The following is a 25,343-nucleotide window of genomic DNA, read 5'->3' as shown; positions in this document are numbered from 1 at the left end:
AAAAAAAGAAAAAAAGAAAAGAAAAAAAAAACCCACAAAGTATCTCCTCCAGGAATTCTTACTGTGACACAGGGATCAGCACAATCTCTGGAGTGCTAGGAAGCAGGTTCGATCCCCGGCCCAGCACAGTGGATTAAGGATGTGGCATTGCCGTAGCTGCAGGGAAGGTTGTAACTGCTGCTTGGATCTGATCCCTAGCCTGGGAGCTTTCTATGCCTTGGGGTGGTCAAAAAAGAAAAAAAAAAAGTATTTCCTCCACAGCATTTACTGATTCCTCTGGTGGCTCAGATAATACTCTCACACTCACTGATTCACACCCACGACATGGCAGCGGGGAAGCCAGCAGGAGTAGAAGTGCAGGTTCTGACACCGTGCCCTGACAGAATACCAACTCAGGACATATCACCTCTGGGGCTTTTCTCCCCAAACCCCAAATAATCTCAGTCTAATAACAAAGAGCAACAGACAAACCCAAATCTAGGAGTAGTAAACAAAACACTCAACAGGTACTCATCACCAGTGTCCTGGTTTTAACAGAGCCGAATGACCAAGGGGCTGCCAGGCGGGAGGGGACTAAAGAGACAGGAAGACCAAAAGTAGCCTGAGGTCCTGGAGAAACTGGGAAATCCAAATAAAGCTGTGGTTTAGTTACAGTGAGTGTTGAGCCATTGTGACTTCTTAGTTCTGACAATTATACTGGTTTACAGAAGATCATAACGTTAAGGGAAGCAGGCTGAGGATACATGGGCATTCTCTTTTCTACTTGTGAGATTATTCTCTAAGTCTGGGTTTAACGCTGAGGGAGAATATAGACTCAAGTAACTTTTTTTTCTTTTTAGGGCCGCACCTGCAGCACATAGAAGTCGAATCGGAGCTGCAGCTGCCGGCTACAACACAGCCATGCAACGCTGGATCCTTAACCCACTAAGCCGAGGCCAGGAATCGAACCCACATCCTCACAGACACTATGTCGGGTTCTTAACCTGCTGAGTCACAGCAGGAATTCCAGAGTCAGATAACTCTGGAGCACAGCATTTTCTGGATGGACAGATGCTCAGCCTACAGAAAACCAATCTACAGAGGTGGCTCAGATGCCACGTTGCTGTGGCTATAGCAAAAGCCAGCAGCTGCAACTCCGATTCAGCCCCTACCCTGGGAACTTTCATATGCCGCAGGTGTTACCCTAAACAAAATTAATTCATTAAAAAACAAAGAAAGAAAGAAAACCAATCTGAATGGTGGAGGCAGGGTGGTCTGAAACCAGGAAGGTGAGTACATCAGTATGAGAGCCAGTGCTGTCCCCTTTCCCAAATGCCTCAGAGTGGTGGCACTAGGAACCCAAGCCCAAACAGTAGCCCCTCTCTGGAGACCCAGGCTCACCTTGACCATGATGTTTAACATAGCCCCGGGGTAGGAGATGGTCACTTTGGGCTTTTTCACACTGGTCGTCTTGATGACAAAATTTTCAGGGAAGCTATTTGGCAGGACGCACCATATTCCATCTGTGTCCAGCTCTAAGGGCCTCCTTCAGAGAAACAGAGAAGTGAGGCTGGATGGATGGATGCTGGACTGTGGCCTCCTTAGCAAGAACCCCATGTGGAGTCCTGACAGTGGATGGGGCTCCTCCTGTGAACCCATGAAATGAAACACCTGCCAATTTCCACCTCCATCTTCACCTACTTGCTCTTCCCTACCCCCCGACATCCGGCCTTCCCTATCAGGCGTGCCCGTCCCCCAACTAGCAGCTGAGCTGGGTGCACTACTCACCCGATCTGCTCAATCAGTTCCCTCGCCTGGGTGATAATGTTGGCCCCCGTGAAGCAGACGATGCCGGCCATCTCCATGGAGTACCAGCGGGCCCTGGGAAGGACAATGACAGCCGGAGCGGGGGAGGGGGGTGCAGGTCAGTAGAGGAGGTGGAGTTTTGGGGGAGGGAGAGAACGATGACAAGAAGGGGACAAGAATGGACACGTGAAGTGTTGAAGGAGAACTAGTAGAATTCAGCTCTGCCGAGGCCACTCCTCTGTTTCTATGTCAAGGTGCAAGGCTGAGCTCAGGAAAGTTTTGGAAAGATGCAGCATGCTGCCACTGCAATAGCTCACGACCTCGGCCTCATCAGCAGGATGGCTAATGCCAGCCCAGATGGTGGCATGTCCTCCACAAGCCTCCTCCCCACAGGCCTTCTCTGTTCTCCCAACCCCCACAGGCATGCTCTGGCTTCTCAGGGAAAACACAAGCCTGCAGATGCCCAGGCTCGCTGTTCACACCAGGTCTCAGACCTGAGGCCAGCCCCTCCCCACCCCAGGGAATCCTGCTCAGGTTCCAGTTCTCAGCCCCTCCCTCTCTGCCATCAAAAAGCAATAAGTAAAGCCACCCTCCCTCAACCCCACCTTTCTCCTTCTCCAGAGGTGCCCATGTTGACCCTCCCAGTCCCCCGCCCTGGCCAGACCTCACCTTCAGTGACCTGTTCTCCCTCAGCCCCCACCCACCTAGCCGTTGGTCCAACAGACACACTCAGGCCCCACCTCGCCTCGTCTCCCTTTGGCACCCAACCTCAGGAACAGTCTCCAGCTTAGCTTTAGGACCCACCACTCCCAGCTTTCTCAACTTTTTGGAAGGCTTTACACACCTCATTAGCACATGCCAGAAAGTACCAGACTGCTGTCTCCAGCCCAGGATGTTCAAAACATGCCCAGCATGCCCCCCCTTAGACCCCCGGGACCTTCCAGGTCAGCGTGACCTCAACCCCCACCCAACCTGCTCTCTCCCTGAACTGAGACCCTGACTCTCCTTCTCACCTGCACCCTTGGGCCCTGCCCAACCTAAGTTCATGCATTCACTAGCCCCATGGGCCCCACCCAGCAGGAGCCTACCCCTTGCGCATGACGTAGCCATAGAAGGAGTTGAGGATGCACTTGTGCGCCAGCTGCAGGGAGTCGTACAGGACCTCCATGTTCCTGCAGCGCTTCACCTCCGCCGCGTCCCCCGCCTCCACGGCTGCAGAGAGCTTCTTCTTCCACACCTGAGAGCCACATAAAGACCGATCAGCCCCTAGTGTCTTCAGGCTCAGGTTCTATGTACAGTTAATGGCCCCAAGGGTTTAACATTTTGAAAATTTCAAACTTAAAGAAAACTTGAAAAGGAAGTACAGTGAAGGCCATATATAAGAGGGGCCACCATTGATATTTTTATATTTCCTTTAGTCCATCCCCTTTCTCCATCAGCACAAACATTTGAAAGTTGTAGAAATCACAACCCAGCCCCCCTTAAATACTTTGGCATACAATTTCCAGGAACAAATGATAGGGACAGAATAGGATAATTAATTTAGAAATCCCACTAGGGGATCAAAGAAAACAGAGAGGGAATTTTTACTTATTTTTTTAGGGCCACACCTGTGGCTTATGGAAATTCCCAGGCTAGGGGTCAAATCTGAGCTACAGCTGCCCGCCTACACCACAGCCACAGCAACATGGGATCTGATCCTCGTCTGTGACCTTCACCCCAGCTCACAGCGACACCAGATCTTTAATCTGCTGAGCAAGTTCAGGGATCAAACCTGCATCCTCATGAATACTAGTTGGGTTTGTTACCACTGAGCCACAATGGGCACTCCCCAGAGAGGGAATTTTAAGGGAGTTTGGGAGACTGTCGTAAGCTAATGACTACTCAAGAAAAGAATCCAGTAACCGGGTGACACTTCCACTACCTTGAAGGAAGACCAGGCACATTCGAGCACCAGGCACACTCTAGCCACAAACCCTGATGGTTAGAACACAAAACAAAAGACATGGGGCCTGAATCTTGTTACAGGAAGTCAGGGAGTTAATAGCCCTGAAAGAGCAGCATTTCTGCACGTAGCCAAGACAGGAATATGGGTGTAGGGGAAAGGGGATATTATACCAGTACACCTGAAATGAATTACTGTTATTTTAGTATATATCACCTCCCCTTTGCTAATACACATATGATTTAAATGGCACCATGAGAACCCTCCTACACTATTGGTGGGAATGTAAATTGGTATAACCACTATGGGAGACAGTATGGAGGTACCTCAGAAAACTAAATATAGAGCTACCATTTGACCCAGCAATCCCACTCCTAGGCATATATCCGGACAAAACTTTCCTTGAAAAAGACACATGCACCTGTATGTTCATGGCAGCACTATTCACAATAGCCAAGACATGAAAACAACCTAAATGTCCATCAACAGATGAATGGATTAAGAAGATGTGGTATGTATATACAACGGAATACTACTCAGCCATCAAAAAGAACAAAATAATGTCATTTGCAGCAACATGGATGGAACTAGAGACTCTCATACTAAGTGAAGTAAGTCAGAAAGAGAAAGACAAATACCATATGATATCACTTATATCTGGAATCTAATATACGGCACAAATGAGCCTTTCCACAGAAAAGAAACTCATGGACCTGGAGAACAGACTTGTGGTTACCAAGGGGGGGGAGGAGGAGGGAGTGGGATGGATTGGGAATCTTGGGTTAATAGATGCAAACTTTTGCCTTTGGACTGGATAAACAATGAGATCCTGTTGTATAGCACTGGGAAAAATATCTAATCATTTACAATGGAGCATGATAATGTGAGAAAAAGAATTTATATATGCATGTGTGATTGGGTCACCTTGCTGTACAGTAGCAAACTGACAAAACATTGTAAGCCAGCTATGATGAAAAAAATAAAAATCATTAAAAAAAAAAAAAGTTCCCAGGCTAACGAATCCAACTAGGAACAATGAGATTGCGGGTTTGATCCCTGGCCTCGCTCAGTAGGTTAAGAATCCGGCATTGCCATGAGCTGTGGTGTAGGTCACAGACATGGCTCAGATCCGGCGTTGCTGTGGCTGTGGCGTAGGCCGGCGGCTATAGCTCTGATTTGACCCCTATCCTGGGGTCCTTCATATGCTGCGGGTGTGGCCCTAAAAAGACAAAAAAAAAAAAAAAGGAAATGCTGACAGAGGCTACAACATGAATGACCTTTGAGGACATTAGGCTGAGAGAAATACCTGGTCACAAAAGGGCAAATATTGTATGATTCCACTTATTTGAGTTTTCTGGAGTAGTCAGACTCACAGTCCACAGAAAGTAAAATAGGGATTACTGCAAAATGAGAACAGTTTCAATTTTGCAAGATAAAGTGTTCTGGAGATGGATGGTGGTAACAGTGGCACAACAATATGCATGTGCTTAATGCCTTTGACTTCTACACTTCTGTTAAATTTTACATTATATACATTTAACCAAAATGAAAAATGACAAAAAAGTTAATAATAATAATGATTAAGCATGATGATTACAGGCTATCAGAGCAGGGTGGGATGTGAATGAAGACTCACAGAATCTGGCAGTGAAGGAAGGTCTCTTAGAAAAAACTCCATTTGCCTAAATAAAAAGCAACTGCCTGCTAATATACATAGAGGAATTGCTATGTATTTCCCCGAATCCTACTGGATGAAATCTATGGGTAAAAACATTCCCCTCAGTCCTCCCAGTCAGAGGTTGGCAAAGTAAAGGGCCACACAATGTGTCCTGTAGATGTGCAGCCTCAGTTTCTGACTCAGTTGCTCCCTTGCTACTGTGGGCAAACTAAGCTCAGTTCCAATAAAACTTTATTTATAAAAATGGCCAGCCCAGGAATTCCTATAGTGGCTCAGTGGGTTAAGAACCCAACTAGTCTCCGTGAGGAGAGGGTTTTGATCCCCGACCTCACTCAGTGGGTTAAAGATCTGGTGCCGCCGCAAGCTGCTGTGTAGGTCACAGATACGGCTCAGATCTGGCATCACTGTAGCTGTGGAGTAGGCTGGCAGCTATAGCTCCAATTTGACCCCTAGCCTGGGAACTTCCACATGCCGTGGGTGTGGCCCTAAAAAAGACCAAAACAAAACAAAACAAAACAAAAACAAAAACCTGAATAGGAATTCCCACTGTGGCACAACAGGATCAGTGGCATCTCTACAGCACCAGGATACAGATTCGATCCCCAGCCTGGCACAGTGGGTTAAAGGATCCAGCATTGCCACAGCTATGATGTAGGCTGCAACTGTGGCTCGGATCTGATCCCCAGCTGGGGGACTCCATATGCCATGGGGCAGCCAAAAAAGGAAAACAAAAACAAACAACTGCAAAGGAGTTCCCTGGTGGTGCAGCAGGTTAAGTGTCTGGTGTTGTTACTGCAGTGGCTCAGGTCGCTGCTGTGGCACAGGTTTGATACCTGTGGGAATTTCTACAAGTTGCGGACACAGCCAAAAAGAAAAAACAAAACAAAACACAAAAAAAGCAACTGCACACTTATTGTCTGAACATGTGCCAGCTCAGTTCAGGGGTTGGGGGCAAAACATCCAGACAACACCAAGCAAAGATTTTTCACCTCAGAAACTAGAATTTATTCCAACTTTACAAATGTCAGACTCACCTTGTGGAGACCTTTGAACTCGTAGCGCCTGTCCCGGAAGGCACGCACCGTGTCCACGTAGAAAGAGTTCTCCCGCTGGCAGATGGTAGTAAGACGCTCTTCCACCTTGGTCACATGGATCTTCTTGTATGCCTTCCGGCAATAATCTGAGGCCCAGGTGAGAGTGGGGGACAGTTTAGCTCCACATAGGAGGCAGGCCTCCGGGGCACAGCCAAAAGAACTTGGCAATAAAAACAAACAAACAAACAAACAAAAACAAAACAAAAACAAAAGCAAACGAAAAAAAGGAGTTCCCGTCATGGCTCAGTGGTTAGCAAACCCGAACAGCATCCATGAGGATGTGGGTTCGCTCCCTGGCCTCGCTCAGTGGGTGTAGGATCTGGCATTGCCTCAAAGCTGTGGCTCTGGAGTAGGCCAGCAGCTACATCTCCAATTCGACCCCTAGCCTGGGAACCTCCATGTGCCACAGGCGTGGCCCTAAAAAGGCAAAAAACCAAACCAAACCAAAACAAAAGAGCTTGGCAATGGATACCAACAAATGAGACTTTTTAGGTTCACACAGAAGAGCAGCAACCTCAAAGACATGCTGCTAATGAATCAAATCCAAGAGACCAAATGCACAAAGAACACAGGAAGAAGGGCTGGGTACCTGAACACTCGCGGGAAGATGGTGACGAAAGGAAGCCTATAGGAAGAACCAGCCAACAGTGGTCTCATCTAGCTCAACAGCTGGTCCACCTGATCTCCCAGTGTGACACTCCCAAACAACCCAAGGGGGACTCAAGAGTCAGAGGGCACGTGGTCTCACCTGCCAGCCTCCTCTTCTCATATTTAGCCTGCTCCTCACGGGACAGCTCATGAAAGGCCCGGGCTGGGCCCTCTGGGGTCAAGGGAGGGAACTTCTCTGACTCCAACTGGTGCTGGATCCTATGATACTCGCTGCGACTGGCCGGCACTAGGAGGGGTGATGGGAACAGTCCATGATGGAGAACCACACCCGCTTCCTGCTGGGCGGCCCTCCCAGGGCACACACTCACTGAACTCGCCCCTCCACTGCCAGGCCATCTTCCGCTGGCAGTTTGCTCCAGGCTTGTTGAAGTCGCAGGCAGCGCAGGTGGCCTCGTCCACCATGGCAGAGGGCTGTGAGGGGACACAGAGGGAGCAGTTAGGGTCTGGGCAGAAAGAGCTTAGTTCTAATGTGAGAATCTGGCTCACCTGCAGGCGGTTTGTCAAGATGATGTTGGGGTACATGGCCCCCACATCCAGGTGGTAGATCAGAGGACACTCAATTCGGTTAGGAACATCTTTCAAGGAGGTGAGCTTGGTCTTAATCTGATCACACACCTACCAAGAAAGAGGAAAGAAGTGGAGCCTGGTGACCAACATGAAAGCTAGAGATTGAACAGTGTGACAGAGAAAGCACCTAGGGTCTCAGACAGACCACAACCACCAACACCAGGCCTGTAGGTGCAGGGACTTGCAAGTAAGGGCAGAGGACAGCATCAGAGGAAGCAGCAGCCTCCACCCCGAGAGAACTCTGGGGGTTGGTAAAAAAGTGCATGACAGTCTGTGGCCTCACACGGCATGGCCCATCTGAACGAGAGTGTGGGACCCAGTTAGATAATCAACAGCCACACTTCCTGGGGGCCACAAGTGCCCCCTGATGCAGGTGTGTGACATGCTGTCCCTGTCCCGGCAACCCCTCATCTGACAGAGAAGAAGGATCAAGAGGTTGGCATGGGCTCAAGAACAAGCCCTCTTAGGAGTTCCCGTTGTAGCTAAGTGGTAATGAATCCGACTTGTATCCATGAGGATGCATGTTTGATCCCTGGCCTTGTTCAGTGGGTTAAAGGATACGGTATTGCCATGAGCTGTGGTATAGTTTGCAGATGCAGCTCAGATCTGCTGTTGCTGTGGCTGTGGCATAGGCTGGTGGCTACAGCTCCAATTCAACTCCTAGCCTGGGAAATGCCATATGCCACGGGTGCGGGCCTAAAAAGACAAAAAGAAAGTGCCACTAGGTCATCCCCAGAGAACAAGCAGAATCACAACCAGAGCATGAACAGTCAGCTGATTCAGTTGGGGACCTAGCAGAGGCTGAGTCCTGTGGCAGGGTCACTGCAACCACTCCCAGGTTTGGTGACTCACGTGAAAAGACACAGAGCTCAATCAGCAGAGGGAAAGGCGTTTGGGACAAAGTCAGGAGAAGCCCAGGCTCAAGATGGGATGAGCTTAATTCTTCCAGCATCAAGACGGGACCATTCGGGGGAAGCTCATGGAGCCCCAGCGCCCAGGGTGTTTATTGGGGGCCAATCACATTGGCCCTCAGCCTGCACAGACCAAAACTCCAGACATGTAGGAGGAAACAGCATAAATCATGTTGTTTGCACAGGGAACCTAAGGAGACGTAAGGCATTCCTCTCAGAAGGTGAAAAACCTCCTGAAAAGTTCCCAGCCACCAGGGTAGGGCAGCCACGGAGCAGGCCTTCCTGAGGTCAGCAGCCTCAGGCCTGTGCTGTGAGCTCTTTCCTTCTGAGGCCTCCTCAGGGAAGGGCAGCCCGCACACAGCAGGGAGATAAAATGCAGGCCCCAAATAAAAGGCAGGCCTCTCAAAGGCACCTCCACAGAAAGATAAACTAGAATAAGCGTGCTCACTGAAGCCATGTCTCTTCTAGGCTCTGGGCAAGGGACATGTCTTCCTGGAGCCTCTGTCACCACGGGCCCTAATTCAGGTCTGTGATTTGGTAGATGTGGCTTGGATCTGGCATTGTTGTGGCCGTGACATAGGCCCGTGGCTAAAGCTCCAATTCAGCCCCTAGCCTGGGAACCCCCATACGCTGTGGGTGTGCCCTAAAAAGACAAAATTTTTTTAGTTAAAAAAAAAAACAAAACACACAAGAAGAGAGAAAGTCTACTTTTTTTTTTCCTTTTTAGGGCCATACCTGGGGAATATGGAAATTCCTGGGCTAGGGGTCAAATTGGAGCTACAGCTGCCGGGCCATGCCACAGCCACAAAGGATCCAACCTATTCTGCAGCTTGTGGCAATGCCAGATCCTTAACCCACTGAGCAAGGCCAGGGATCCAACCCTCATCCTCAAAGACACTACGTCAGGTTCCTAACCAGCTGAGCCACAATGGGAATTCTAAAAATCCACTTTATTTATTTTTTGTTTTTCTGTCTTTTCTAGGGCCACACCCACGGCATATGGAGGTTCACAGGCTAGGGGTCTAATTGGAGCTGTAGCCGCCAGCCTACGCCAGAGCCACAGCAACGTGGGCTCAGAGCTGCATCTGCGACCTACACCACAGCTCATGGCAATGCCGGATTCTTAACCTACTGAGCGAGGCCAGGGATCGAACTCACAACTTTATGGTTCCCAGTCGGATTCATTAACCACTGAGTCATGACGGGAACTCCTAAAAGTCCACTTTAAAGCAAGCAAGCCCATTTGAAAAAGAACCAATAGAGAGCTTCTAGAAATAAAAATATTGTTCTAAAAAACAAAAAGTCACTGAAACTATAAAAGGCTAAACAGGCTTCTGATAGTCATATATTTATATTCACTCCCCCAAATCTAATACCTAGTTAAAACAGAACATTACATACGTGGTTCATCTTGTCCAATATGTTCACAACAAGAAATGTCACACTAAAATTTTGAGAACTACTATATTTAGGAATTAACCTAGCATTTATTGGATAATTTAACTTACTACACTGGCATTCTTAGACAAGCCGGCTCAAAAAAAAAAACCTTTAGATTTGGGGTCAGCAAACCTCTGTGAAGGACCAGATGATAAATACTTCAGGTTCATGGCCACAGTCTGTCACACAGTATTTTTTTTTTTTTTAAATAACATTTAAAAAATATGGAGTTCCCGTCATGGCGCAGTGGTTAACGAATCCGACTAGGAACCATGAGGTTGCGGGTTCGGTCCCAGCTGCGGCTGCTCTTGGACCCCTAGCCTGGGAATCTCCATATGCTGCCGGAGCAGCCCAAGAAATAGCAAAAAGACAAAAAAAAAAATGAGGAGTTCCCATTGTGGTGCAGTGAGTTAAGAACACAACTGAGTTAAGAGGCACAGGTTTGATCCCTGGCTAGGTACAGGGGATTAAAGGATCCAGCACAGCTGCAATGCAGGTCCCAGATGTGGTTCAGATTCAATCCCTAGCTGGGGAATTTCCATATGCCACAGGGGAAGGAGGGAGGGAAGGGAGGGAGGAAGGAAGGGAACTATTCTTAGCTTGCTGGCTGTAACAGACCTCATGGGCTACGTAGTTTGCCAACCTCTGCTTTACTTTTTTCTTCTTTTTTTTTTTTTTTTGGCTTTTTAGGGCAGCACCTGCGGCATACGGAGGTTCCCAGGCTAGGGGTCCAAGAGCAGCCGCAGCTGCCGACATACATCACAGCTCACAGCAATGCCAGATCCTTAATCCACGGATGAGGCTGGGGATTGAACCTTCATCCTCATGGATGCTAGTCAGATTCATTTCTGCTGAGACACAATGGGAACTCCCTGCCAACCTCTGATTTACGCACTGAAGTATAAACCACATTTAAATTATGCAAAAATTAACCACAAGAAAAACATTAATAAGAAGGGTAGCCATCTCTTTTTATAAAGTAACATTAAATTTGGTAAAGTCATATTAGAAAATCACTTGAATGCAAAATTGCCCTTAGTATTTAAAAGTTTCTTAAGGGAGTTCCCGTCGTGGCACAGTGGTTAATGAATCTGACTAGGAACCATGAGGCTGCCGGTTCGGTCCCTACCCTTACTCAGTGGGTTAACGATCCGGTGTTGCCGTGAGCTGTGGTGTAGGTCACAGATGCGGCTCAGATCCTGCATTGCTGTGGCTCTGGCGTAGGCCGGCGGCTATAGCTCTGATTGAACCCCTAGCCTGGGAACGGCCCAAGAAATAGCAAAAAAAAAAAGACAAAAAAAATAAGTTTCTTAAAACCCTTCAAAGTAGTCCAATTAAAACTGTAAGGAAAAAAAATGACTAAGCGGTATATCTATCAAGTAGAAGAGGAAACACCAGAAATGTAATACTTACTGTTTCTAACTGAATTTTATGTAAATGAACCATTTGGAGAGCATGCTAAGGCATGTTTAAAAAGCTGCTCAAGGAGGGAAGATGAGAAGATCCAAATAAGAAGGAAGGCTGAGGTGACAGGGGACCACACCTGGACAGGCAAGACAGCGCTATGATCCCTCAGCTGACACCTCCCAAGGCTGTCTTCGCACCACTGCCAGGAGGATCACTCAGGAATAAAAGGTGAACCTGCTCCCTTTTCCTAAAGACCCTGGGCCGCCCTGCAGAAAATACTGTCAGGGGCTTTGGAGGCAGCTACTGAGACATAGCACCTGTCATCTTGAAAGAGTTCATATCCAGACTCACTAAGGCTGGGCAGTCCCTCTTTCCGCCTCACTCCTCACTCATTTCACTGCCTCTCAGACTTGGTTCCCTCAAGGTGTTCTTTACCTCCTGTTTGTTACTCAGCCCAGACCCTTCTTCCCAAGCTGATTCCTGGGGAGTTCCTAAAGTGTATGACAGATGTAGCTGACAACAGCTGCACAGGACTTTATAGTTAGCAGAGCACATGCACAAATTCTTGTTGGAATTCTACCTGGTGAATCTGTTACATTTCTTTTTCTTTTTCTTTTTTTTTTTTTTTCTTTTTATGGCCACACCTGCAGCATATGGAAGTTCCCAGGCTAGGGGTAGAATCGGAGGTTCAGCTGCCGGCCTACCCCAGAGCCACATCAGATCCAAGCCACATCTGTGACCTACACCACAGCTCAAGGCAATGCCAGATCCTTAGCCCACTAGGTAAGGCCAGGGACCGAACCCGTGTCTTATGGATACTAGTCGGGCTCTTAACCTGATGAGCCACAACAAGAACTCCTGTAAGACATTTCTTGAAGGCAATTCTAAAACTGGTGAAAACTGCAAACCACTAGAGCAACTGAAAATGCTGAAGTGTTAAGCAGGGCTTGACAGAACAGGACCATTAAGGAGGGAGATGCCTGGGACCTCCCATCATGTGACACATTTTGTAAATGGTGCTTCCTAATGACCATGTGATGGACTTTACAGTCACTATATTCTACCCTGTAATTTGTAGGAACTTCGATCATCATTTTAAAAGTCTCCTTGGAGTTTCTGTCATGGCTCAGTGGAAACGAATCCAACTAGCATCCATGAGGACTCAGGTTTGATCCCTGGCCCCTCTCAGTGGGTTAAGGATCCAGCGTTGCCATGAGCTGTGGTGTAGGTCGCAGATGCGGCTCAGATTTGGCATTGCTGTGGCTGTGGTGTAGGCCTGCAGCTGTGGCTCTGATTCGACTCCTAGCCTGGGAACCTCCATATGCCACAGGTGCAGCTCTAAAAAACAAAAAAAAAGTTTCCTTGACAATAAAAAATTAAAAACACTCCAATGCCTCCCCAGCTGCCTACAAAACACAGTTCAAATGAACTGGCCTGAAACTGGCCTTCCTCTCTCCATCGGCCCCCAGCTATGTTCCAAAAGCTATCAAAATTCTCTGCGAAATTCTCCTGTCTCACTAAGTTGCCTCATTCACCGTGACCACCACACAGTCCCCTCCTACTAGACCACACGAGGCCCTGTGTCCTCTGTCTCAGTGACCAAGCACCCCGCCCAGGAGGTGCACAATAAGCAGGCCACTGACAGAAGCCAGTCTGCAAGGCAGCCTGTGTAAACAGACTGTTCTCCAGATCCCCCAAGTATTACCTCTTGAAAGTTGGTGACCTGATCCATGGGTACCTTCTCCTCTTCCTCGATGGCATGATGCATGGTCTTCTCCACCCGCTGCAGCAGGAAGTCAAAGGCAGCAGGATTCTAACACAAACAAGCAGGAGAGGATACCCATAAGGCAGGAAAACGCCCTCCCACTAACTGAAGTGCCTCAGGTGGGAAGCTACAAAAAGAATGCTCCAGAAGGAGACAAGTGCTCGCCCTGCAGCACCTGAGAAGAGGGAAGGCAGACAAAGGACAGGGCTACAGGCCAAGCAGGGGCCAAGGGCTTTACTCCAGCCCTTATGGGCTGGGTCCCTCACGGGAAGGGGCCCAAGCCTCAGGAGACCCAGGAGGGGCGCACCATCCTGAACCGGCAGGGGATGTCGCTGCGGAACACGCCCGACTCAAGAGCTTCCACGTGTCCCCCTACGTAGGTCTCGGCGTCCAGCACGTGGCCATCATCTGTTAGCTTGTTGAACTCCTGCTCCTGCTTGTTGGGGAAGATGATGTTGGCATGGAAGGCCTGCACCATCAGCAGGGCCTCACACAGCGTCCCGGAGCCCTTCCGCAGCACCTGCGGGGGGAAATGCCAGGACATGAGCCAAGCACAAAAGTCCAGGGGCCGTGTCTGCATTGGGTCCCTGGGGCCACCCCTTCAGGCAGCAGGCAGGAGAGGCACTAACCTCGTCAGGCTCCATGGGGATAATGGTGCACAGGGCGAATATAAATGGGTGGACGTACTTCATGTACAGGTAGTAGGTGGCTACCGCGTCTGACACTGAGTAGGTGGCCAGAGTCTAAGGAGAGATCATTGGAGCAAGGTCAGCGAGGCACCCAGCAGGCCTCCCTCCCCAGCCTAAGGTGAACTCAGCCAGGCAGCGCACGTGCCTGGGGCTGTTCGGTGGCCATCCGGCACATGTCCTCGGGGTCCAGCTCCACAGGGTCATAGCCCAGCTTGGCTTTGGCAGCCGCCTTGAGGTTGTGGCTGCCCACAGGAAGGTAACTGTCCCTTTTCACCCACCTGGGAAAGAGCAAAACTCAGAGATGATTGAGAAGCGGCCCAGGAACCTGGGAGAGGTGGCCAAGCCGACACAGCGGAGGAAAACGCAGGGTCCTGACGGGTACTCCAAAGGGCTCCGGGACTTCCCACGGCCCAGGCCCCTTGTGAAAAGCCCTCAACCGGATCTGGTTAGCTTCACAGAAAGCCCACAAACACAGGCAGTTGCCAGAGCCAGTCCTCCAAACTCAAAGGACTGCCCTCTGCCCTCAGAGAAATACAGATGTGAGGGGAAAGAACCTGGCCTTCTCTCTAGCCTTCCAGATCCCTCCACAGCCTGTCCCCTATGGGTGCTGCCAGGGCCTGCCCTGCTCTCCCTACCCCTTGGCATGAAAACACCTCACCACCCTGTGCCCCTTCAACTCCATGCCCGTCTCCACCTCCTCCCCAGGACTCAGCCCACAACTGACACCGCTGCCTCTCGCAGACCCACACTCCCTACTGGCCACATCTGATCTCAGCTTTTTTGGCTCCCCCTGCCCTGAAGGCCGTCCTCTCCCCAGAAATGTCCCCTGTGGCCTCCCCAACATCACCGCCTCCATCGAGGGCCCCACCTCTCCTCTACTTCTCTGCCTGACAATCCATCAACTATTACCTTTTGGGGGGGGGGGTTATCTTTTGAGGGCTGCACCCGCGGCATACGGAGATTCCCAGGCTAGAGGTCAAATCAGAGCTGTAGCCACTGGCCTACACCAGAGCCACAGCAATGCCAGATCCGAGGTACATCTGCGACCTACACCACAGCTCACAGCAATGCTGGATCCTTAACCCACTGAGCATGGCCAGGAATCGAACCCGCAACCTCATGGTTCCTAGTTAGACTCATTTCCACCAAGCTACGATGGGAACTCCTTTTTTTGGTTGTTTATTTTTACACCATGCTCCCCGCATGGATGGGGCTCCCAGGCCTGCTTCTACCTTGAACCTGAGCTCTGCCTGTTGCCCCAGGAGCCCAGTGTTCCCCATGATTCTTCCACCTCTGTCCACAGATCTGTAGATCCCCAAGTCCTTGCCTCTCAGATATTTCCCGTCCAGCCCTCTCTTCACTCCTGTTCGCATTATGACCCAGCCCACTCCCTTCAAGCCCCATGCACTACACCAGGGCTAACAAGAAAATGGATCAAGCTTCAAATGCATCAGTGGCTCCCCATGACCACCACCTCCCCACAGGGCACAACCCCCTTCCTCTCCAGCCTTCCTTCTGGGTCACTCATTTGCTTGTCCTCAGCTGGGACACTCCAGCCTGTCCAGACACCATGCTTGCCCTTCAAGAGAGACTGGCAGCCGCCACCCAGCCTCATGTGGGGAAGGAACAAGGCCCCTCCGCCAGCTCCCACAGTACCAAACCTCATCTACCAGGCCTCTTTCCAGTCTGGCTTCCATACCCTGAAGACCAGTGTCCAGCATGTGTCTGCTGACTGACTGGATGACGAACAAACAATCAAAGACACATCCCTGGGAGTTCCCGTCGTGGCGCAGTGGTTAACGAATCCGACTAGGAATCATGAGGTTGCAGGTTCGATCCCTGCCCTTGCTCAGTGGGTTAACGATCCGGCGTTGCCGTGAGCTGGGGTGTAGGTTGCAGACGTAGCTCGGATCCCGTGTTGCTGTGGCTGTGGTGTAGACTGGCAGCTGTAGGTCTGATTCGACCCCTAGCCTGGGAACCTCCATATGCCGCGGGAGTGGCCCAAGAAATGGCAAAAAGACAGAAAAAAAAAAAAAAAAAGACACATCCCTGGACCTGGTCAGAGCCAGTGGCCCAGCACCTGTCCTCTTAGGTGACAGGAGCTTCTCCTTGGAATCTACCTTCCTCCCTCAAAAGGGCGTGGATAGGACCAATGTATTTTAGAAGGGACCTCACTCACAGAAAGTCCTCACGAGACACTGCAAAGCACCTCCGGGTGAGCTGCGGGGCCTACCTCAGACAGTCCATGTGGATGCACTGGGATGCCTTGTACTCCCCCTGGCTGTCCTTCTGGAACCCTATCTCCTGGTACATGCTCAGACCATGGACCGCAGCTCTGGCCTCCACAAATGGCCTAAGGATGAAGGATGGACAAGCACAGGGCAGTGAGTTTCTAATTCCCGCAGAGACAGGGCAAACTGTCCTCAGGGGATGCCACACACGAGTTCCTCTCCAAGAGTGAGGAGCCCCCCCGACCAGGCCACCAAGCGCTGCACCTTCTGCTCCTTTCAGACTCACCAGTCAAAAAAGTCCCCATTATAGGTGACCATGATGGTGGGCTTGGTCTCTTGGACATGCTCAAACCATCTTTGGATTAGATGAACCTGAATTCAACAAACCCCAGCAGTCAGAGGGTTGCTTTTCCTCTTTTGCAAACTATTTTCAAGCACCTCTCCAATGCTGAGAAGCAGCAACCTCCCATAAGGCCTTTAATTCCACCCCTCCATGCCTCTCTGTGGACAAGGACCAGCCCCTGGGAACAAGTCCAGCTGCTGTTACGATCTAACAAGAGCCAAGGCCTAAGAGAGTTACCAGGCCTCCTCTTCCCATCCAATCCCAAACATCAGGCAGGTTCCCAAGCAACACCTCTACCTCATCAGGTTCATTGAAGACACAGAAGGGCCCTTCATATTCTGGCTTGGGGGTGAACTCAAAATCTTCTATATCTTCTGAGACGATCTCCCTGTTGGTGATGAGGTAGCCCTGGGAAGTGCATCAGCAGTCAGCCCAAGTCAGAGCCACGAGGCTGTAGACACACCTCTTTACATGCAGCCCAGAGACTCTATAAAAGTTTCTGCAGAAAATGGAAGCGCCCCCAGCTTTCCCAAGAGGAGACACACCACTTGCCCTCAGATTCCCACTGGAAGGCAGACTGTAGCTGATGTCAAAACAGCTTGCTTGTTCATTTTGTGGGCTCCATTCACTCATTATTCACCAAAAACCCTAACATAGAGTGGACACTGTTCTGGTTTGGGGCAAAGATATGGTCCCTGTTCACACGGAACTTACATCCCCGAAGGCACCACTCACCTGACCATCAATCATATAGGAAATCATCATAATCTGGTCAGTCTCAGCATCAGGAAACTTGAGGGGAAGTTTGGTTGTCTCAATGTCAAACGCTAAAACCACAGGGTCCTGGAGGGACAAAATGTAGCCACAAACCAAGCTGAGCTCTAGAGACCCTAGTGGTTCTCTCGATACCCACCACCTCCAACTCTACTGCCAGTTACTAAAAGCAAGAGTCGAGCCGCTGCAGGGAAAGGTTTGGGAAGAAGAGGGACAGGCATTGTGGGGTTGACCAACCTACGTCAAGAATACCATGATGAGGAGTTCCCATTCTGGCTTAGCAGTAAGAAACCCGATAGCATCCATGAGGATGCAGGTTCGACCCCTGGCCTTGCTCAGTGGGTTAAGAATTCAGAGTTTAGAGTTCCTGTCATGGAGCAGCGGAAACAATCTGACTAGGAACCATGAGGCTGCGGGTTTGATCCCTGGCCTCACTCAGTGGGTTAAGGATCCGGCGTTGCCGTGAGCTGTGGTGTAGGTCGCAGACACAGCTCAGATCTAGCATTGCCGTGACTGTGGCATGGGCCAGTGGCTACAGCTCCGATTAGACCCCTAGCCTGGGAACCTCCATACGCTGCGGGTGGGCCCTAAAAAGACGGGGAAAAAAAAAAAAAAGAATTCAGTATTGCTATGAGCTATGGTGTAAGTCACAGACACAGCTGGAATCCTGTGTTGCTATGGCTGTGATGCAGGCCAGCAGCTGCAACTCTGATTCAACCCCTACCCTGGGAACTTCCATTTGCCATGCGTGCGGCCCTAAAAAGCAAAAAAAAAAAAAAAAAAAAAAGAAAGAAAGAAAGCATTTGAGGAAAAAGGAGCAAACAAGTTTCTTCACCTTTCAGAGCTGAGTTAGATCTCTCCAGAAACTGGAAAATTTAGGAGGGTGGAAATGCAAGCCATACTCACAGGTCGTTCAACCAGGTCATCTCGGCGGGCAATTTCTACTGGAAAGGCATTTCCTCGGTATCGGACATTGTACCAATGAGCCTGCAGGATGTGTGGTGCATTGACTAAAGAGTTCCAAGTCCACAGAAGTCTATTTCTCTATGCATCTATCCATCAATGTCATGTCCTGGCTTTCAGGAACTGCCCACGTCCAACAGCCTACTCACCACGTGGATTTTTAGGTCGATGGAGAGGCGGATGTGGTAGGGCACATCATACTCCCGCATATCCACAATGTTGTCCAGCTGGTCAGCAATCTTCTTAGAGGTTTCCTCTTCATCCATGACCACACTGCCTCCTTGGAGAACACTGTAAAATAAAGAGAGCAGCCTGTTCAACTACACTCCGCCGGGGCTGGAGGGGGAAGACCAGAGTCCACAGTGTAAACACAACAGGTAAATTAAAGTGGCTAGGAGTCCCCACTGTGGCTCAGCAGTAACAAACCTGACTAGTATCCATGAGAATGTGGGTTTGATCCCTGGCCCCACTCAGTGGGTTAAGGGATCCAGCAATGCTGTAAGCTGCGAAGTAGGCCAGCAGCTGCAGTTGCAATTTGACCCCTAGTCTGGCAACGTCCATAATGCTATGGGTACGGCCCTAAAAAAGGGGGTGGTGGTGGTGAGATGATCAGGACAGGAGGCCCTCCTTAAGGAATGACCCCCACCCCACCAAGCAGCAGTCCAACACAAGGAAATTCAGTACACTTAGGACGTGCATTTTATAGGATGTAAGTTACACCCCAATTAAAAGAGCACAAAGAAGGGAAGCTGTTACTTAGGAGGCATGTCTACAGAAGTGACCCACCCTCGCTGAGCTTGTTTCTTCGTCAAAAAAAAAAATGAGGATGACAGTAACAGGCCCGCCCTGTGAAAGTGTCCTAAGGAAACGATCACAAGCTCTGGGCAAGGTGACATGACTGGTAAACAGTAACCATTTCTGCATCATAGTTATTCTGATTATATCCAAGTGGGAAATCACTGTCACTACAATATTCACTCCAATATTAGCTTCCAAATACTGAATGGACTATTAAGGGGAAAAAAAAGAACAATGAGTTTTAGAGAAGGCTCAGGCCTCTGGGGACTCGGTCTCTGGTTAACTTGAAATATTCTGAAGAGTAATTAGGTCACTGACGGGGAAGATGGGGTTGCAGAAATGTTCAGGATCCCAATTGATCTACTTTTGTCAAAGGTTACAATTAGTTCTTCTGAAGTCATCATAACTTTTAGTTAGCCAAGATTTCTTCTTAATCTCTTATCCTATTACCTATTACGGTTAATGTCTAAATGTTCAATGAACGGTGTTTGGCGTCCTGTTTTTAAATTTCTCTGTATAACCCCAGGGTTCTTGGGAGAAGATTGTACTATGTAAATCTAGGTACTCAATACCATTTGCAGACACCTTAGCACTTGCTATAAATAGACAGTGAAAACAGATGGTGTTAAGGTGGTGGGATTAGGAGTCTAAAATGTCTACTGTTATAGCAACTCAACTTGGAGCCACAAATCTACCACTATGTAAAAAAAGAGGGGCAGCTAAAAATATAGGCTGAAAAGCCACCATTCATTTAACAAAAATAGAACATATAAGAAAGTCTAGGATGGGAGTTCCATTGTGGCTCAGTGGAAACAAATCTCACTAGTACCCATGAGGATGATGAGGATGTGGGTTCAATCCCTGGCCTGGGAACTTCTGCCATGGACGCAGCCCCCAAAAAGAGAAAGTCTACCTTATTGCTCAAAGTGTTTCCACAGTGATTGAAGCCAATCATTAAGGTAACTTTATTATTGAGTTTTTCCCCTCCTAACCATCTTGTCAACTCAGGAAAAAATGGGAAACAGTCCTTGTGGACTGCCCCGCTGCCATGCTTAAAGGAATGAAGCTCACCTGGAGAGCATGGCCGTGTAGGCATCGCTGGCGTGGCCCTGCTCCCGGTTTTTCTTCACAGCTGGGGAGATCTCCTTTCTCACTTTGACAAGGTCCTCCACAGTGTTGAAGGACAGCTTAATGTAATTTCGCTTCAAACCCACCAAGTGATTTGGCTACAGAGTAAACAAATGGTGCTCGTGAGTTCAGGAGAAAAAACGCTTTACGGGGGAGAGAAAATAAGGGGAGAACAATTCAAAAGTAAATGAATGAGTTGAAGAGTTGGCAACTCCAAAGCACCTTGTCCAACTCTGCATGTGGCACCAAGCAAGCCACTAGAGTCCTCTAAAAGGATGTGGGGACAGTCACCAAAGCCCATCACCTGCCCTGCCCCACAAGTGCTAACTTGTCCTCTTCCCATCTCACCCCACAAGCAGGGTGGGCCTGGCCTCATTTACCCTTAAAGGGCTGGGTGATACTCACCAAGTCCAGATCCTCTTTAGGGACAGTCTCTACTTTAGCAATTTTACCCTGAAACTTCTTAGAGAGGAAAGATGAAACTTCTCGCTCACAGCCCTAAATCAGGATTAGAATGAAAGGACTTCCCATTAGTATAAATGATTTCCTTCCTTGCCTATTTCTCCAGAAGCCTCTTTATGTCCAGTTCTGAAGCCCCTACCCCCACCCCAACCAAAGAATGAGACACAAGTCATCTGACCTGATGCCATGAATTACAGACTTACCTTTCTGGTGGCAATGTAAAAATATGGTTTGTAGGGCAAGGCCACCTGCAAGAGTCACCACCCATTCGGGGGGATGAAAAAGAAAAAAGGGAAAAAAATGAAGACAGGTTGTTTGAGGAATATAAGGGACACAACACTGACCATCTTGCACTCCTTCCAAGCTAGCTTCTCTTAGGGCACTATTTTTTTTTTTTTTTAGGGCCACACCCATTGCATATGGAAGTTCCCAGGTCAATGGTCGAAGTGGAGTTGCAGCTGCCAGCTTACACTACAGCCACAGCAATGCCAGATCCAAGCTCCATCTGCAACCTACACCACAGCTCACAGCAACACCGGATCCTTAATCCACTGAGCGAGGCCAGGGATCAAACCCACGTCCTCATGGTTACTAGTCTTAACCTGCTGAGCCACAACAGGAACTCCTCTTAGGGCATCTTAAGTGACTAATGCGGCTCCAAGGGACCCAAGTTCCTGATGAGCTTTGGGTGGCTGTGCACTACAGGCCTCCCAACCCCTCTTACCTCACAGGTACAGAGCTAAAAGAACACGTCATTTGGGGTACAGCTATGTCTCATTACTGAGGGGTTTTTTGCTTCTCGGGGTTCAAAGGCTTACCTTAAATCTGCTGCCATCATCTTGAATAAAGTAGTAATCCACTGCACTAATTAAGCGTTTATCTTCATCTAAAATCTCAGTCTACAAGAAAATCAGTCAACACGGGCACAAGGTTATCCTCTACACAGTATGAGAGCCTTTTCCTCTTTCTCCGGGAAACTAGCACTTAAAAACACCAGCCCCATTCACAAGAACCACATCATAAAAGCCTCCAGATGGGAATTTCTCTTTTCCCTCTCATTTCTTAGGGGTAACAGAGATGCCCCTCACCTCAGTCAACCCAGTGGCCTTTTCATGACCCAAACAAACTTTTTTTTCCTTAGTGCCGCAACCTTGGCATATAGAGGTTCCTAGGCTAGGGGTCGAATCAGAGCTACAGCTGCTGGCCTACACCACAGCCACAGCAACTCGGGATCTGAGCCACTTCTGTGACCTAAACCACAGCTCAGGGCAACACCAGATCCCCGACCCACTGAGTGAGGCCAGGGATAGAACCCACATCCTCATAGACACTAGTCAGATTCGTTTCCACTGTACCATGACAATGACCCAAAGAAATTTAAAGAAGAACAAAGTAGGAGAGCCATCTCCTCTCCACCCATATCACCCAAACAGGTTCCTGCTAGGTGTCACCTACTCTTCAGACCAGGGCTATGCCACAAGGATGCAGCCCAATCCTGCACAGGATTGGGAAGTCGGAGGAAAGCACGTGCTTACGGGGTGCATATTGATGAGCCAGCCTGTCTTCTCACCAGGCTCCTTGAGTCTCTCAAACCCAAACCGCAGATCCATCTTATCCGTCCACTGACTGCGCTCCAGGCGCTTGAGCGCAGAGACTGAGGAAGAGGGGCCATCATCCCTGAGGGAAAGCAGGATGGTCTAGTTTCCACTGATGACACCATCCACCCCCCCAACCTCATCCCTCCAGAGTAAGCATCTCAGACGTGACATAGTAGGAACATCCCTGAAAAGCCTGACGTTCGGCAAAATAGCTCATTAAGATAACAGGACTCATAGAGAAAATGTAAAATATGACTGGGGCAGGACTTGTTCAACTCTGTAACCAGAACACTAATAAAACAACAATCTTGGCAAGACTCTGCTGACTCATGAGATGTTAAAAATTGCACAAAGGCCAGTATTGCAATCCTGAGAAAAGAAAACTCATGTTCATACAGAAATGTGCATGTGAATATTCATAGCAGCTTTGTTCACTACCGCAAAAAAGTGGATTCAACCCAGATATTCTTCAACATAGTTAACCTGTGCTATATCCATCCCATGGATATAATTCATCGATAAAAAGAAACAAACTTATTGATACATGTGATAACTTAGATGGATCTTAAGGGAATTATGCTGAGTGAAAAAGCCAGGAGTTCCCATTGTGGCTCAGTGGTTAATGAATCTGACTAGGAACCATGAAGTTGTAGGTTCGACCCCTGACCTCGATCAGTGGGTTAAGGATCTGGCGTTGCTGTGAGCTGTGGTATAGGTCACAGACATGGCTCAGATCTTGCGTTGCTGTGGCTCTGTTGTTAAGTGTTCTCTGTATAATTTCTTACAACTGCACAAGAATCTACCATTATCTCAAACAAAAAGTTGTTTTTTTTTTAGTTATTTTTTTGGCCACAACCCTGGTATGTGGAAGTTTCCAGGCCAGGGATCAAACCCGTGCTGCAGCAGTAACCCAAGCCATAGTAGTGACAAGGCCAGATCCTTAACTGCTAGGCCACTGTGGGACTCCCGAGATATTGGTTTTAAGTGCACAGCACAAGAGAACAGAGATCTTTTTTTTTTTTTTTTTTTGTCTTTTTAAGGCCGCACCCAAGGCATATGGAGGTTCCCAGGCTAGGGGTTGAGTTGGAGCTGCAGCTGCCAGCCTATACCAGAGCCACAGCAACTTGGGATCAGAGTCACGTCTGTGACCTACACCACAGCTAACAGCAATGCTGGATCCTTAACCCACTGAGCAAGGCCAGGGATCGAACCCGCAACCTCATGGTTCCTAGTCAGATTCTTTTCCACTGAGCCACGACGGGAACTCTTGAGAACAGAGATCTTGGTTTGTGGCTGCTGACCACAAGAGAAAAATGTTGTCTGCAGCCTGAGATGGGTAGCAGGTTTTGGTACAGGAGTTCCTATAGAATCTTCTCCAAACACAGCCAATAGGGCACATATCTGTGCAACACTCCAGCCAAAAGCTTTTTCCTTTCCTACTGAGGATTCTAATTCTACTCCTCTATTCTAAGCCCCTTACCTAGCTAGGGAAAATTGCAAATGAACCAATATAATCTCCCCATTTTAGGACTTCTGACTTTATTAGACCAGTAAGAGAATAAACTTGTATTGTGTGAGCCACCAAGTGGTAATTTGTTACAGCAGCAACGAGAAACCAACACAACACCAACACACCTTAATCTCTAAAATCTCTGGATTTGGCGTTCCCTTCTGGCTCAGCGAGTTAAAGATCCAGCATGTCATTGCTTGTGTCATGGGTTCAATCCCTGGCCTAGGAACTTCCACAGACTGCAGAGGTGCCCACCAAAAATAAAATAAAAATCTCTGGATTCACCTTAGATCAAAAACGCAGAAAAACTGTATTTCAGGCCTTGCTAGAGTAAAGATAACCTTTCTTCAGAGCTGTTGCTGCTGGTCTATGCTAGAGCCACAGTAACGCCAGAACCGAACTGCATCTTCAACCCATATCACAGCTCACGGCAAGGCCGGATCCTTAACCCATTAAGCGAGGTCAGAGATCGAACCCGCAACCTCATGGTTCCTAGTCGGATTCGTTTCCACTGTGCCAGGACTGCAACTCCCAATAAGATAACTTTTATCAGATCAAGACTGAATGAAATACTACTTATGGAGGATCGCCCCATGGGCGGGCAGCCCTCTGTACTGCATTCCTCCAAATACCACGGCATGGGTGCCATCCTGTTACCAAGTGAGTGGGATTAAGTGGATTCGAAAACTGCTCACTTGGACCATATAGCCTCTCGAGGCTTTTCTGGGGAGCTGTATAACTCACTGTTTATCCCGTGGCAGTAGAAAATCTGAAAAATGGAGACAACAGTAACAAAGATAACTACCATGCTGACTGTTTACTAAATGAGACATTGTCCGAGCACTCTGCGAAAAGTCAAAAGCAACTCTTCTTTGGCAGCTTCGCTGGCATCCGCCGCCCTAAGGAATGCAGCGAGTCCGAGGGAAGCAAGGGGCCGGATAGGGAGAGAACCCGGGTCCATGCCTCGCATCTCTGCCGCCTCGATTCCAGCACAAATGCCGCGTTGCGTGGGGGGGGGGGGCGGGGGGGGGCTGGAGGTTAGAGCACAAAGCCTCAGCCAGCTCTCTGTGGTCACCGGTAGCGCCGGTGGCGTTGACAGGGACGCATGTCAGCCCCTCCTAGGAACTACCCCGCAGGGTGAAGAGTCGGCAAAGGCCCAGGTTCCCGTGCAGTCCCTCCTCTCGGTTCAGTCCCAGAGACACTCCTCTCATCCGGCGTCCCTTCCCCACCCGCGCCTCCGCTGGGCCACTCGCGAGGGCCTCGAACAAGGTGACGGGGGTGCAGAGGCGGCACCTCGGGGGCGAGGGGCAGCAGCAGAGAGACCCCCGACTCTCAAACCCGGACCCCAGTCTTGCCGCCGCGGAGCGCGCCCAGAGCGCTCTCGCCGCTTCTGGCGGAAAAGGGCGGCCGAGCCCGCCCTCTGCCCGCCCGGGAGGCCAGGCCGCCCCTCACCGGCTGGGTTCGCCCTCCGGGCCGGGCTCCGCGCGCCGCCGCCCGGTGTTCCTCAGAACCATCGCGCCGGGCTGCGCCTGCACTGCCGCCGCCACCACTTCCCTGGAGAAATTTGGCGCGCTCCCACCAAATCT

General features: G+C 49.4%; 1 protein-coding gene across 1 annotated transcript in view; it reads right to left on the bottom strand.

The window, feature by feature from the left end:
- The window catches only part of POLE (DNA polymerase epsilon, catalytic subunit), a 54,354-nt gene extending 29,071 nt beyond the window's left edge, over positions 1 to 25,283 (bottom strand). The window contains exons 1-23 of the mRNA XM_047761658.1: positions 25,210 to 25,283; positions 22,185 to 22,326; positions 21,468 to 21,548; positions 20,853 to 20,897; positions 20,593 to 20,685; positions 20,131 to 20,285; positions 18,411 to 18,552; positions 18,205 to 18,285; positions 17,260 to 17,367; positions 16,822 to 16,932; positions 16,468 to 16,553; positions 16,184 to 16,303; positions 14,096 to 14,228; positions 13,891 to 14,004; positions 13,569 to 13,781; positions 13,202 to 13,309; positions 7,658 to 7,786; positions 7,480 to 7,582; positions 7,251 to 7,397; positions 6,443 to 6,588; positions 2,874 to 3,022; positions 1,768 to 1,860; positions 1,381 to 1,525 (exon numbers count right to left, since the gene is read on the bottom strand). Of these exons, the coding sequence (XP_047617614.1) occupies positions 1,381 to 1,525; positions 1,768 to 1,860; positions 2,874 to 3,022; positions 6,443 to 6,588; positions 7,251 to 7,397; positions 7,480 to 7,582; positions 7,658 to 7,786; positions 13,202 to 13,309; positions 13,569 to 13,781; positions 13,891 to 14,004; positions 14,096 to 14,228; positions 16,184 to 16,303; positions 16,468 to 16,553; positions 16,822 to 16,932; positions 17,260 to 17,367; positions 18,205 to 18,285; positions 18,411 to 18,552; positions 20,131 to 20,285; positions 20,593 to 20,685; positions 20,853 to 20,897; positions 21,468 to 21,548; positions 22,185 to 22,326; positions 25,210 to 25,271 (2,706 nt within the window). The 5' untranslated portion in view covers positions 25,272 to 25,283. The remainder of the gene's footprint in view (positions 1 to 1,380; positions 1,526 to 1,767; positions 1,861 to 2,873; positions 3,023 to 6,442; positions 6,589 to 7,250; positions 7,398 to 7,479; positions 7,583 to 7,657; positions 7,787 to 13,201; positions 13,310 to 13,568; positions 13,782 to 13,890; positions 14,005 to 14,095; positions 14,229 to 16,183; positions 16,304 to 16,467; positions 16,554 to 16,821; positions 16,933 to 17,259; positions 17,368 to 18,204; positions 18,286 to 18,410; positions 18,553 to 20,130; positions 20,286 to 20,592; positions 20,686 to 20,852; positions 20,898 to 21,467; positions 21,549 to 22,184; positions 22,327 to 25,209) is intronic.
- Positions 25,284 to 25,343: the final 60 nt, after the last annotated feature.

Source organism: Phacochoerus africanus, chromosome 15, assembly GCF_016906955.1.
Source record: "Phacochoerus africanus isolate WHEZ1 chromosome 15, ROS_Pafr_v1, whole genome shotgun sequence".
NCBI lineage: Eukaryota > Metazoa > Chordata > Mammalia > Artiodactyla > Suidae > Phacochoerus > Phacochoerus africanus.
The sequence above is the reverse complement of the archived record's forward strand: the minus strand, read 5'-3'. Positions and strand labels throughout refer to the sequence as shown.